The following is a 12,261-nucleotide window of genomic DNA, read 5'->3' as shown; positions in this document are numbered from 1 at the left end:
CTATTTCTTTTTAACATCTGGAAACTCCTATTGCCGTCCTGCTGTCATTTTAGTGCTGCGCCCGCGCAACATAATCCGCGATGACAAGAACCAGCAAAAACTTCGGATAGATCGGATAAAAACAGGCGCCTTGACATGAATTTGAAACGCACCCAATTTGACATGTCCACAGAAAGCCTACAACTGTCATTAATGTGTCAAAAACACATGTTTGTTATTGTTACCTAGTTATTTTAGTATTTTCAATATTTACGTTATTACCTATGTTTAACTCTCCTTAAAAATATATTTTACAATGGCAATAGAACCGTACATCTGTCCGCTGGATCCCGAGACAGGTTCTCATCTCAAGCTGTACTTATTCAAAGATGTTGAGAACGTGGAAGAGATCAGGAGCAACATAGTGTCGGGTGCGTGGGACTGCGCGGCGATCAACCCGCGGCTGGTGTTGGCGCCGCTGCAGGTGGCGACGGCGGCGGGGCGGGCGGCGCTGGCGGCGCGGCGCGGGGCGCTCGTGACCCGCTCGCCCGCCGCCGAGCTGCTGTTCAACCTGTCCCTCAGCAAGAACATCAGCCAGAGCCTCAGCAAGTTCGGTCTCGGCACGAGCGGGGAACTGCTCGTGGGATTCATCGTCCACTCAGAGGACCGCAGCGAGGCAATACTTCCACAGATCAAAGGTGAAATGGTGCCCATAGAACAACTGAGGACATTTACAGACATGAAGGAGTTGAAAACTGTGTATAAACTGAAAAGTTTGGGTGAAAAATCTGATGAGGATTTGTTAGATGTTATTATAAGTAGAATGGTTACTAAGAATTTTATCTCACATTGATTTTTCTGATAAAAGCTTTGAATTTAAAATAAATGTCATTTTATTGAACCCTGATTATTATAAATGTCTCTAATTGCACAGTTTACACAAGTAATAATGTACTAAGCCCATGTATGTAAACTTTACATGAGTTGGGTGACCAACGCCTCTCGAGATGTAGGTCCCTATTTACATAATGTGGGAGTAGGAAGAAAATATGGACAGTGTTTGCTTATTTTCTACTTTTTTCAAATTATTTTAAAATAAAATATCTTTTTAGGATCCATTTCCGTTTTAATTACTTTATAGGTAGATAAGCTGAAAATTTATTTGTTATATTCGTAAAATTACTTATCTACCACTTGCACTTTCAGTTTAAAACTACAATTTAAATAAAAATGTTTTTTTAACACAACTCAAGTAAAATTTAATGTTTCAAACTATCTAAAGTAGGTACTAAATAAAACAATAAATTAATTTGATGTTTTATTGTAACAACAACAATTATTATGTAAAATGTACATTAAATTACACAATTTGTAAAAGCAAATCACCTGATACACAAATGCAACGGTACAATACAAGTCCCAACAATTTTATTGTTAAATTAAATTTTGTTCAACTTTCTTTTTTGCTAATTATTTCTTAAAAGTACACCCTTATTATAATGATTAAAATAGTGTGTTATGGCCACAAATTTTACAATAAAAGTAATGTAAACTCAACTTATATGTCTTATTGGTTTCACAATCCTTTGTTTGCAATAATTATTATCAGTTTATCATCAACCAATAATGCTTTCAATTACCCATGAAACATTCTTTGCCATTAATTAATATCCAATCCATACAATCAATTCAATATAGGAAAACATCAATCATCATAAATTACAATAAGCACATTCATGCAAATAATAAATCTATTTATGTATGTACTGACTAACAAATATAATATAAAGAACACAATTTATCTTCAGCAATTAATAACATAATGAAAAATCACCCTAAAAATAGTAAAAAAATGGCATCTATTCAATTAAGTTATTAGGAACTTTATGTTAAATCACTAATTACAAACCTGGATATACCTTGTTTACACAAAAAATATGAATATAAGAAGTAACTTACACTATAAAGCCCAAACTTAGAAAGTGTGTGAAGAAACATTATTGTGTGTAGCACTTGTGACCACGGCCGCTACAGTTACAACTACAGAAGATGAACACAAGCCGGCCCCCGCGCCCCCGCCCCCGTGGCACACGCCCCCGTCCGGACGGCCCCACAGCTACATAGTAAAATAAAATAGTAACTTATGACTCCATTGCTCCATCTTAGCGTCTCACAGAGAGCGTCAATCTTTGTGTTACACCAAACTTACTCTAAAACTTAGCTATTTCATAAATTAATATTGCAATTTAGTGCCATAATATTTATTTACAAAATTATACACGGATATTATAATCGTGTGTCAACCACAGGGCTTTTAAGGAGGTAATTAAAGCATTGTATGGTTAATTTACAAAGAATTGAATAGTTAAAATGACGATACGTGTCTAGCCACAGAGCGATCCCGCGCAAGCTTATATTACCTTATTTCATACACGCCCATCATTACAATAAATATATCGGTATAATGTAGCACCAAATGTTCTTATTAGCTAAGTTGCGTCGCTGCCCACAATCAGAACAAGTGATCAACATTTTATGGAGGATAACAAGGTTTTAAAAAAATATAAAACGTCATCTGTATTAAATATAATGCATTTCTACAGGACTAATAGTGCTTTGAACCAAATCAGAACCAATATTTATTGAAGTCAAGAAAACATTTCGAGTTGAACGTATTCGATTGTGGACACCGATAGAATAAAACATTGTCGTTCATTTCGATATAATTCGGTAACGATTGCGTGTGAGCTATGCTAGCCGCTGCGTAATGCGTATATATAAGTAGTAATGTATATAATATACTAAGTATGTATGTACTCGCTATGATGATGCCCGCCGAGGCGCGCCGCTGGTGAAGCTCAGCTTCCTGTCTTAGCCTGAAATACAATTGTTCCGGTAAATAACATCTCATGTTGGTCCTGCGTGCATAACTGCAGCCACTACTCCAACTGTGATATGGGTGGCGAACTTCTGTCTGAGTGTGTTACTGCACACTTATGCGCAAAGAACTGTGTACTTCTGCACACACAATGATCAACTCTCGCAGGAGAGCATTAGTATCAGGTAAAATTGCGAGGGCATCTCCAGCGACTTCTGCGCATTGTTCAGAAATCAGCGCTTGACTTTGTTCAAGATACATAATTTTACCTGTGCCAATATTGGTGTCAGTACCTGTCTGCTGGTGGAAGGGTAGCGGCAGAGCCAGGCTGTAGAGCGAGGGTCACCGGCGCGGCTCCGACACGTACACCGACACCGTCGAGTCCTTCGAGCCCACGCCCATCGCCACCCTGCGAGTTGGAACAAGGAGTTAGCTTCTTAAATTTCACATAATTACGTGTAGCGATCATTGGTTTTTAGATGGCGTGTTGTTTATTTATAAGAATCTGCCATTTATTTTCAAAATTCAGGATTTAATCAAAAGCTTTTATGCATATAGCACGTTCGTAAAGTGTAAACTTGACTGCATTTAAAATTCACCGTTGTTTGTATTATAGTATAGGGCTATGGTCTAGTAGAGACCACGAACAGGCAAACCTATGGATTGCCCACCGGTCTGCAGACCGACTACTAGGTAGCTGGTAGTGTTTGGATGAGGAAGGCTGTTGTCACCTGAGCGGGTGGAAGGACAGGCAGGAGACGGGCCCGATGCGCGCGCCCATGAACCCCTCGTGGAACTTGATGGTGTGCAGCGCCGCGCCCGACAGGTCGAACAGGCTGATGCTCTGGTTCACTGATCCGCTGCGAATTACATCATGTGTAGGGTTACATATAGCTATATACTTATAGCTGTATACTTTCAGATTATTAAGTTGTGGTGACATCTATTCTAGATACGCGCAAGCTTACAAAGTCGAAATATAGATCCAGCAAAGAGCACGGCGGCGGCGGCGAGGGGGGCGGGGCGGGGTGTGTGTGTGTGTGTGTGTGTGTGTGTGTGTGTGTGTGTGTGTGTGTGTGTGTGTGTGTGTGTGTGTGTAGTTACCAGGCGAGCAGCGAGGCGCGCGGGTGCACGGCGGCGGCGGCGAGCGGCGCGGGGGCCAGCAGCGAGTGCAGGGGGGTGTCCGCGCGCCGCACGTCCAGCAGCGTCACCTGCCCGTCGACACTGCGGGGGAGAGAGAGGGGTTAGGGCCAGTTTTTTGATCCGTGGTCAACTTTAACCATTAGTCAAGTCACTTGTCAAGCATGACAGCTGCATACAAATTTGAGTGGTTTTTAACTAATGGTTGCCATTTTTGACCAATGGTTGAGTTAACTAGGGATCAAAAAACTGGCCCTAAGTCTTGTAGCCGTTACCACTGACACTACTTATCAGTCTGGCGAAAGACAGTCTGGGAAAAAATAAGTATGGAACGCGTACGAAAAATAATGGCGACCACCGCTCACAGAGTACTTTTTACGCTATCATAGACATCTTTGGCTTTTGTCATCTGTCAGTGTCAGTCAGTCAATCGTTTAGTTTGAAAAATAATTTTAAATCATAAATAAATTAAGATGTAACAGTTATTTATATATTATTATTACTGTGGATAAGTGCAGTGTTTGTGTGGAGGTACCTAACTATTAGTGTTGCTTGATATTATTGATGAAAATTATGTTTTATAAAACTTGTGAAATATGTGGTTTAAGAGCCGCTAGCCGGTCGTATAGATGGCCAAAAGATAATTTTCATAGCCAAATTTCCACTGGATGAGGAAAGGTAAGCTACAATTAAAGGCTAAAGCATAGGATTTAGATTATTTATATGTATAAAAAAGTTAAAGTCTAATAAAATAACTGGAGGGTCAGCACAACCAACAATAGTGCATGAATGTTTTTTTTATCGATATCGATATTTTTATTTATCATTAGTACGCACAGCTCATCAATCAGAACAACTTTTGTCTACTAGTTTTGGAAATTAGCGAAAATCAAATTCGGATCTCCATACAAAAATTACCAGTGACTTTTATTATACCTACTTAAATAATATTTAATTGACAACATTTCAAATAAAATGGTCACTGATTTTATTTTATTTTCGACGAGATATCACAAATTTAAATGACCCGTATTTTTTTATTTCTTAATATTACTATGTTTTAATATATTTTTTTAATTTCAAAGTTCAAAATATTTATAGTATGAGTGACGTCACGTCGAGGCTTTGGATAAAAATATTTTCGTTGCCTGCCTAACCTAAAAAAAAAGTTGGATGACATTAACTTGACATGAACAAGGACCAATCAACTTCAACTTCAACTTTATTTTGTGGCAAGGACCAATCACGAACTTTCGTCATTGACAAGGACACATAAAAGTGACAGACATTTGAGTGATGTTTGTCATTGTCAAAGTGACATAACATGTTTTTTTTTGTTCATGTTTTAGAAGTAAAAGCGCGTTTAATTATTATGCCACATCGTGATGTCACGAATGATAATTTAGATTCTTATGTTTTTCTCTGAAATAAATCAATAGAAAAATCGGAAACATTTTTTTTTGTGAATATTAGAGCCATATCTCTAAATGGTTTTCGAATTTAAACTGTATAAAATTTTGAAATGTTGTCAATTGTTTAATAATAATTGTAAAAATGTTGTTTGCAGATGTAAACAGTGGGTTAAGATGACCGGTAAGGAGGATGTGGTTTATGTGCCTATTGAAAAGCTACATCAACTTAAACGAATTTGTGGCAATCATTTTCTACCACAACATTTTAAGAACACAATTGAAAAAAAAAACAATTCCATGTGTGGGACTTACTGCAGACACTTTATTTTATAATAAATAAATATAATTATATTTTTCCACTTTTATTTTATTTCAACATTATATCATAGCACTTACGTCAACGGAAAATCTCGAGTTTATTTTATGGATTATATTTTTGTGTTCAAATAGGAACATAACATAACGTTGAACCGAGACTTAACGTTGGTGTCATTGTGTAACACTGAAATCCTATTGTGTAAAACTGAAATTAAAGTAATACATACACTCGCACTTTTTTTTTTTACTAGTTATCGATAAAAATATCCATAAGAAGCACATCACTATTTCAGCGGGGCTATGTTGGCAGTTTTGTACGTCATAATTTTTGTTTTGTTGGTACCCTCTGGTAGTACGCGTGAATAAAAAAAAATAATACAAGTATTTTAATCTTTTTTTTTTCCCTTGTACTCCCATCTCTTAAAACGTAGTGTTCTTTTCTCTATGCTACTTATAAACAACTATACACAGCGCTATTATAGAAGCTAATAAGTAGCACCTTTCGTAGTACGACACAGATTTTAGGCCCGTTTTCAAAACTGCGAAGGTTGGGAGACGTTTTCGAGGCACAAACATGACGCATTGTCTTGTTTTAAAATATACATTTTCTTAGCGTGTCGGACGTCGGTGGAAAACATATGTAAGCGCACTGAAAAGGCTTGGTAGCCTTATGTTCGGATCGCTGGTAGTAGAAGCAATGTTTATTTGTATAAGAAGAAAGGTTATTAATACGTAAGAACTCTTAATACCGAGATACAGATTCCGGCATAGTGACATCTATGTAAATACATAAAAACTATGTACTTGATAACTGAACATACCGCCCACCAAGAACGTACGTTCTTCATTACCACCCTCACCATGAGGTCAAGGGGGTAACTCCACAAGATGCATGGACTTGACAACAAGCTGATAAGGACCTACATGCATCCTGTGTGCTATAAGATGTGGCTGGTATATACAGTTATTTACATAAATTTTTACAATATAATTTTGATAAGTGCTAATTTACAATAAAATTTTGATGGGATCTTCTGTCTTCGCTGTTGCTGTTGTCACTGGCACCGCTGAAGTGGCAGGCGATAGGCACGACGACGCCCCGCTCGTGGATGTCACCGCTGGCATCCTGTCACCGGGTGCACTGGACCGCTGCTGCTGGGGCTGCTGACTCCGGTTAAGTTGACCCGAAGCGCACCTTGATGTCTTGTCCTGGTGCCGCTAAGTGATAGGGCGGTGGCGCAGCTCGCGGCGCCACTGCTAGCACCCATCACTGGGCACACCGGAGCTCGACTGCTGATGCAGCCATCCCTACCGAAACGATCCTCGGATCGCCCGGTTGACGCCTTCAGAGACCATACGTCTCTGATTTCTAGAGCCTGATCAAAAAGTGGCTACTACTAGGGTGGTGTGGTCAGTGATCACATCCACCTGGATCCGACTCGAAGGACCATGAAAAGGCTTGGTAGCCTTATGTTCGGATCGCTGGTAGTAGAAGCAATGTTTATTTCTATAAGAAGAAAGGATATTAATACGTAAGAACTCTTAATACCGAGATACAGATTCCGGCATAGTGACATCTATGTAAATACATAAAAACTACTTGATAACTGAACACCCACGCCGTCCAATGTTTATCATCATAAAGGACGGATTAGCCAATCTGAATGGCATCATTCGCTACCTGACCAGGATGCGGCAAACGAATAAAAAGTACAGTTGATAAAGATAAACAACACTTCGGGTGTATACTTTCGTCCACTCCTTAAAATGTACTTTTTTAAAGTGTACTTACCAGGCGGTGACGAGCGTGTGGCCGCGGCGCTGCGCCAGTAGCACGGCGGCGGCGCGGGCGGGCGCGGGGGCGGGCGCGGCGCGCGGGGGGGCGCGCACGTCCCAGCAGCGCACCACGCCGTCCGCGAACCCGCAGTACAGCGTGTCCTCGTACTGGGACAGGGCAGAGACTGCTTCTTGGCTTTCTGTTGGGAGAGTATTATTACGGTTATACTTTGTCAAATATAGCATAAGTACTATGACGTATGATCGACAGATTCTTAGGGCTAGCATAGGGTCATAGGCACGCACGTCAAGACGTGACAAAAGTTTGGCATCGCGCTCACTCACATCGCAGCGCCTTCAGAGCGAGCAAAACGTGCTTGGCGTCACTGTCACCAATTATTCGTTAGAACCTAGTAGAAATTGCAGTTTTCTCGATGAACCATGGTAGATCACAGTGTGCAGTATGTACCTGTGGGTATGGAGGCGTGCCTCAGGGCGCGCGCCAGGTCCCACAGCGCCACGTCGGGCGCGTGTCCGGCGCACGCGAGCGAGGCGCGGCGCGGGCAGTGCGCCAGCAGCGTGGCCGTCGGCGGCGCGGGGTACGGGCTGCCCATCGTGCCTGCAATGTCAACAACATTTAGTAAGGAGAACAGAAGTTCACGGCTCTTTGACGATCACATCGTGGGATTTCCTCTCTTGGCGCAGCGACGGTGTTCTAAAATCCATTGAAACCACATTAGTACTTAGTAAATAAAACAGGCTAGGTTTTGGACCAACAACCTTAGACAGACAAACAGAGTATTTTGGTACTCCTTGGAAGATACATAATTATAGCATAAATATAGGTATGTTTACGTATGATTACGTATATGAATACGTATGTTTGTGTGGTGGTACGTACTGTAGAGCGGCTGCGCGGGCGGCGGGCGCGGCTCGGCGGCGGGCCAGGGCTCCAGCGCGCGCCACGCCGACACCAGCCGCGGCTCCGCGCTGCTGCCCGACGGCCTACAGACACAGAAACAACATGTTACATCATTTAGATCAGACAGGTGGAATTAATGCGGCTGAAACCGCTCGTAACGTCAGTACTGCGGTTGCTGCAGAGAAGTGTGCAATGCAATGGCATGTTTAGTTCTGCAACTTAATTTCTGCAGTCCCCATGTCAGTGACAGACATTAGAATAGGCTTTGCCACTGTAGCAAAAAAAGGTATTTGTCAAATTAGCGTCAGTCACTGGTTGCCAGGGCGTGCCAGACGCCAGACGCATATAAGGCATAGTTGATCGTGGATGCTCCTTTCGTGCGCGTTGAGCCAGTGCTCAGCTAGTACCTGTAGACTGTGAGCGCGCCGCTGTGCGAGGCGGCCACGAGCAGCGCGCGGTCGTGCGCGTTGAGCCACGCCAGCGCCGTGATGCGCCCGCAGCCGCGCCGCCACGCGCCCGCCGCCAGCCGCGCGCCCGTGCCCCAGTCCCAGATGCTGAGGATAATTATACACAGATTATACTAAATTCACGGTGAACTAAAAGAAAGAACGAAGAACTTTAACATTTATAATAATTTTAAATAAGTTCTACTTTACACACGCAACAAAACAAGCGGAGCGGACTGTGTATTATTCTCTGCTCGCCGTGTTTAGTTAATGACACTGCTAGTTTCTTGCGTGCTCGCTCTCTTTGTAGTCTACTATATATTATATCAAAGTTTATTGAGGAGAAAGCGAGGACATTGAGAGCTAGCAGACCCGTACATAATACCGCTTGCAACACGCTCGCCATCTCGCTCTCTCTCGCGAGTGGAACACCTGCGCTGCAGCCGCGTGTGTGAGTGAGACAGGTAGTTACCCGAAGTTGTCCCTGGAGGCGACGGCCACGTGCTGCTCGTAGGGGTGGAACAGCACGGCGGCGGGCGGCAGCGGGCAGCGCGAGTGGAACACCTGCGACTCCAGGCGGGTGATGCGCGCCGTCTCCAGCGCTGAAGGGAAAACATACACAAGGTTAAACAAAAATCAATATAAACTTAAACACTGCTTGTTACAGGAAACGATATAGTTGACTAGCTTGTGTGGTTTGGGTTATACAAACTGCGAATAAATTATTTTGCTAGCTGCTTTGCAGTGTATACCGTAAATACAAGCAAGAATATGCTTTCAACTAAAGTCTTTTCATACGACCCGGTTGTAGCGAAATGGTTTAAACCACAGTATAGAACTGAAACAGTGAAGCCGAATGTACGCTTAAGACCTCCCCTGCATAGTTTCCGGTCTCATTGATAGGATCTAAGAGGCATAGACTCACTGGACATGCGACAGTGTGACACATGGACTCACCCCGTTGCGTCCGTAGCGCCACACGCGCTGCTGGTGCCGCCGCGCCCCCCACCCCGCTCCCTGCACATGCGACAGTGTGACACATGGACTCACCCCGGGCCTGCTTGCGCAGCTCGGCGTTGCGTCCGTAGCGCCACACGCGCTGCTGGTGCGCGCGGGACTCCAGGTCGCGCCGCCGCCGCGCCCCGGACCCAACGCCCTGGATATAAATAATTATTAGATTAATAACATACGACATTATAATACGGAGGGCGGAAATAGAGTCGACAGGCCTTTGCAGTTAGAATCATCAGTTTTGTCAGTGACGTGTGAAAACGTCAAAATAATGATATATGCAGTCTCAACAGTGTATACGCTAGGGGAACGTGTAGTGAATATCTTAACATTACGTTTACGATGATTAATCTAAGGCTGTTTTAGGAGAAAATAATTTATTTATTTTATTTTTCAAGAGAAGATAGAAATATTTTTTTTTATTTTTCGAGTGACACTTGTTATGATGACCTACTAATGGTATGATATTATGAGTGGTGTCTGCAAGTAGTGCATTACCTCAAACTCGCTCTCTTCCCACGCGAAGGCGGCGGCCGCGCGCTCGATGTAGTCGAACGTCACTATGGGCTTCTTTATTGTTTCCGCTGCAAGAAAAAAAAACATTACAATATAATAAAATTATGGAAGTGCTAAACGTAACAACACTTAATTCTCATTAAAACTTTGGAACCATATCATCTGCGGGGCTATAACTTCAGACACGGCTACGGAACACCTGTAAGTGTAAAATAAACTCTTACGATTGGACGTCGCATCGCTGTTTTTTATTTTCAAGCCTAGCTCTGTGTAACATCGCCAGCGCCCGCTGTCACTTCGCCGTACGGTACCTACTAGCATTTTTTTTTTGAAAACCAGGATCTGATTCTGATAATACATGAGTGTTGGGGGAGGGGGGGCGGGGGGGACAGTACACTCACTGGAGGAGGTGGAGTCGGGGCGCTCGCGGTGCGGCGAGGGGTCCTCCGCGATGGCGTTGTGCAGCATGCTGCGCCCGCGCCGGTGCCCTGCGGGGGAGGGTGCGGTCAGTGGGGAGGGGGTTAGACTTGCATGTGTGGGGTTAACATGTGTATTGTTATGTGAGAGGTGTAGGCTCAAAAGAAATAGGGTTGTTTCTCATCATTTCAGGTTTGTAATATTGGAAGGGAAAGATAGTGCAATAGTTAAAATATTACTTCGACTACTTGTGTGAACATACAGGGTGTTAAGTAGAATGCGTTTGAGCGGGAAATGGGGGTTAGTATTAGTCTAACCAAGCACGTTTCTAAGAAAAAAAACATCAGAATCACGAATATTTATGTTTAAAGTCTAAAGTAAAGTGGAAAGTTTTACCTTAATCAAAAACATGGTCACCCTACACAAACACATAACCAATGAGTCATTCGATTGCAAAAGAACACACACTGTAAATTTGTTATCAACTTCACTTTTCATAATTTATTTTATGTAACTATGATTGTAATTAATTACACAGTAGGTAATAACAATTATTAAATAAAATTGAAATTATTCATGGTGATTAATGACATACTAATCAACAATTAAACAGCTGATGTGCATAAAGTTTTATAGATCGTATAGAATATAATTTATGACTTTCTAGGAGCGCCGAACAATAATTAAACCTTTTTACTCAAAATAAGGTAAGCGTTTTTAGTATTCACCCTTGATACTCACCACGTTTTATTTTCCTTTTATTACCTAAAGATGCGTACAGACCGGCCCAACGAACGCCCACCGATGGACATTTATCATACATAATACAGGGGCAGATTGAGCAACGAAGGTCAACAAAACCCGTTCGTTGGCGTTCGTTTGGCCGGTCTGTACGCAGCTAAAGATAAAAGACCACAATGCATAACAGGATTATAACAGGGTCTACTTCAATGACGAATTGGTTTACTTACACTCGCTCATCTCGAATTGTGTTGTGTACTTGCGATTGAGCCGTCTTTAATGACGAATAGTACGGAAATCCTCATAATAAGTATGGCCTCACTTTGAATACCAGTAGAATAATAACAATCTCGCGTATCTTAACCATTGAGTATTTATGATAGTCATTACCTTCTCTGTGGATCTAGTCTGTCAGTCAGTCATTGCTGTTTAATGTTTACAATCATTTTTTACAATAATTATTACCTAAAAGGGAAAAAGTACCTACAATTCTATGTTTTGATTACCAAGCCTTGTTCCTCATCTCGTTTTATGTTTTGCTGTGCTGTGAATACGTGTGACCTATGTTATGAAGCATAAAATGAAAATGTTCTGTATTCATAAAAGATAATTGTGTATCAATAAAGTATGTGTACAATACTTATGGAGTAAAATGAAATGTCTACAATGGATTGGGTACTTTGAGTAGCCAAAATATCGGTAGGT

At 42.0% G+C, this 12,261-nt stretch overlaps 2 protein-coding genes across 2 annotated transcripts in view; one reads left to right on the top strand and one right to left on the bottom strand.

Moving 5' to 3' along the window:
- Positions 1 to 90: 90 nt before the first annotated feature.
- On the top strand, positions 91 to 886 carry LOC105387710 (EKC/KEOPS complex subunit Tprkb). Its single transcript, XM_011558486.3, has one exon. It carries the CDS (start codon positions 296 to 298, stop codon positions 830 to 832), a length of 537 nt encoding a protein of 178 aa, XP_011556788.3. The 5' UTR covers positions 91 to 295; the 3' UTR covers positions 833 to 886.
- Positions 887 to 1,284: 398 nt separating this feature from the next.
- Positions 1,285 to 12,261, bottom strand: part of LOC105387726 (regulatory-associated protein of mTOR) — a 33,391-nt gene continuing 22,414 nt past the window's right edge. Inside the window, exons 18-29 of the mRNA XM_048626932.1 lie at positions 10,800 to 10,886; positions 10,381 to 10,466; positions 9,922 to 10,027; positions 9,344 to 9,473; positions 8,833 to 8,979; positions 8,405 to 8,508; positions 7,973 to 8,122; positions 7,520 to 7,703; positions 3,962 to 4,081; positions 3,589 to 3,717; positions 3,151 to 3,266; positions 1,285 to 2,855 (exon numbers count right to left, since the gene is read on the bottom strand). Coding sequence (XP_048482889.1) covers positions 3,200 to 3,266; positions 3,589 to 3,717; positions 3,962 to 4,081; positions 7,520 to 7,703; positions 7,973 to 8,122; positions 8,405 to 8,508; positions 8,833 to 8,979; positions 9,344 to 9,473; positions 9,922 to 10,027; positions 10,381 to 10,466; positions 10,800 to 10,886 — 1,310 coding nt within the window. The 3' untranslated portion in view covers positions 1,285 to 2,855; positions 3,151 to 3,199. The remainder of the gene's footprint in view (positions 2,856 to 3,150; positions 3,267 to 3,588; positions 3,718 to 3,961; positions 4,082 to 7,519; positions 7,704 to 7,972; positions 8,123 to 8,404; positions 8,509 to 8,832; positions 8,980 to 9,343; positions 9,474 to 9,921; positions 10,028 to 10,380; positions 10,467 to 10,799; positions 10,887 to 12,261) is intronic.

The sequence above is a fragment of the Plutella xylostella genome, chromosome 17 (genome assembly GCF_932276165.1).
Source record: "Plutella xylostella chromosome 17, ilPluXylo3.1, whole genome shotgun sequence".
Lineage (NCBI taxonomy): Eukaryota > Metazoa > Arthropoda > Insecta > Lepidoptera > Plutellidae > Plutella > Plutella xylostella.
This window is presented reverse-complemented; position numbering and strand designations above follow the sequence as displayed.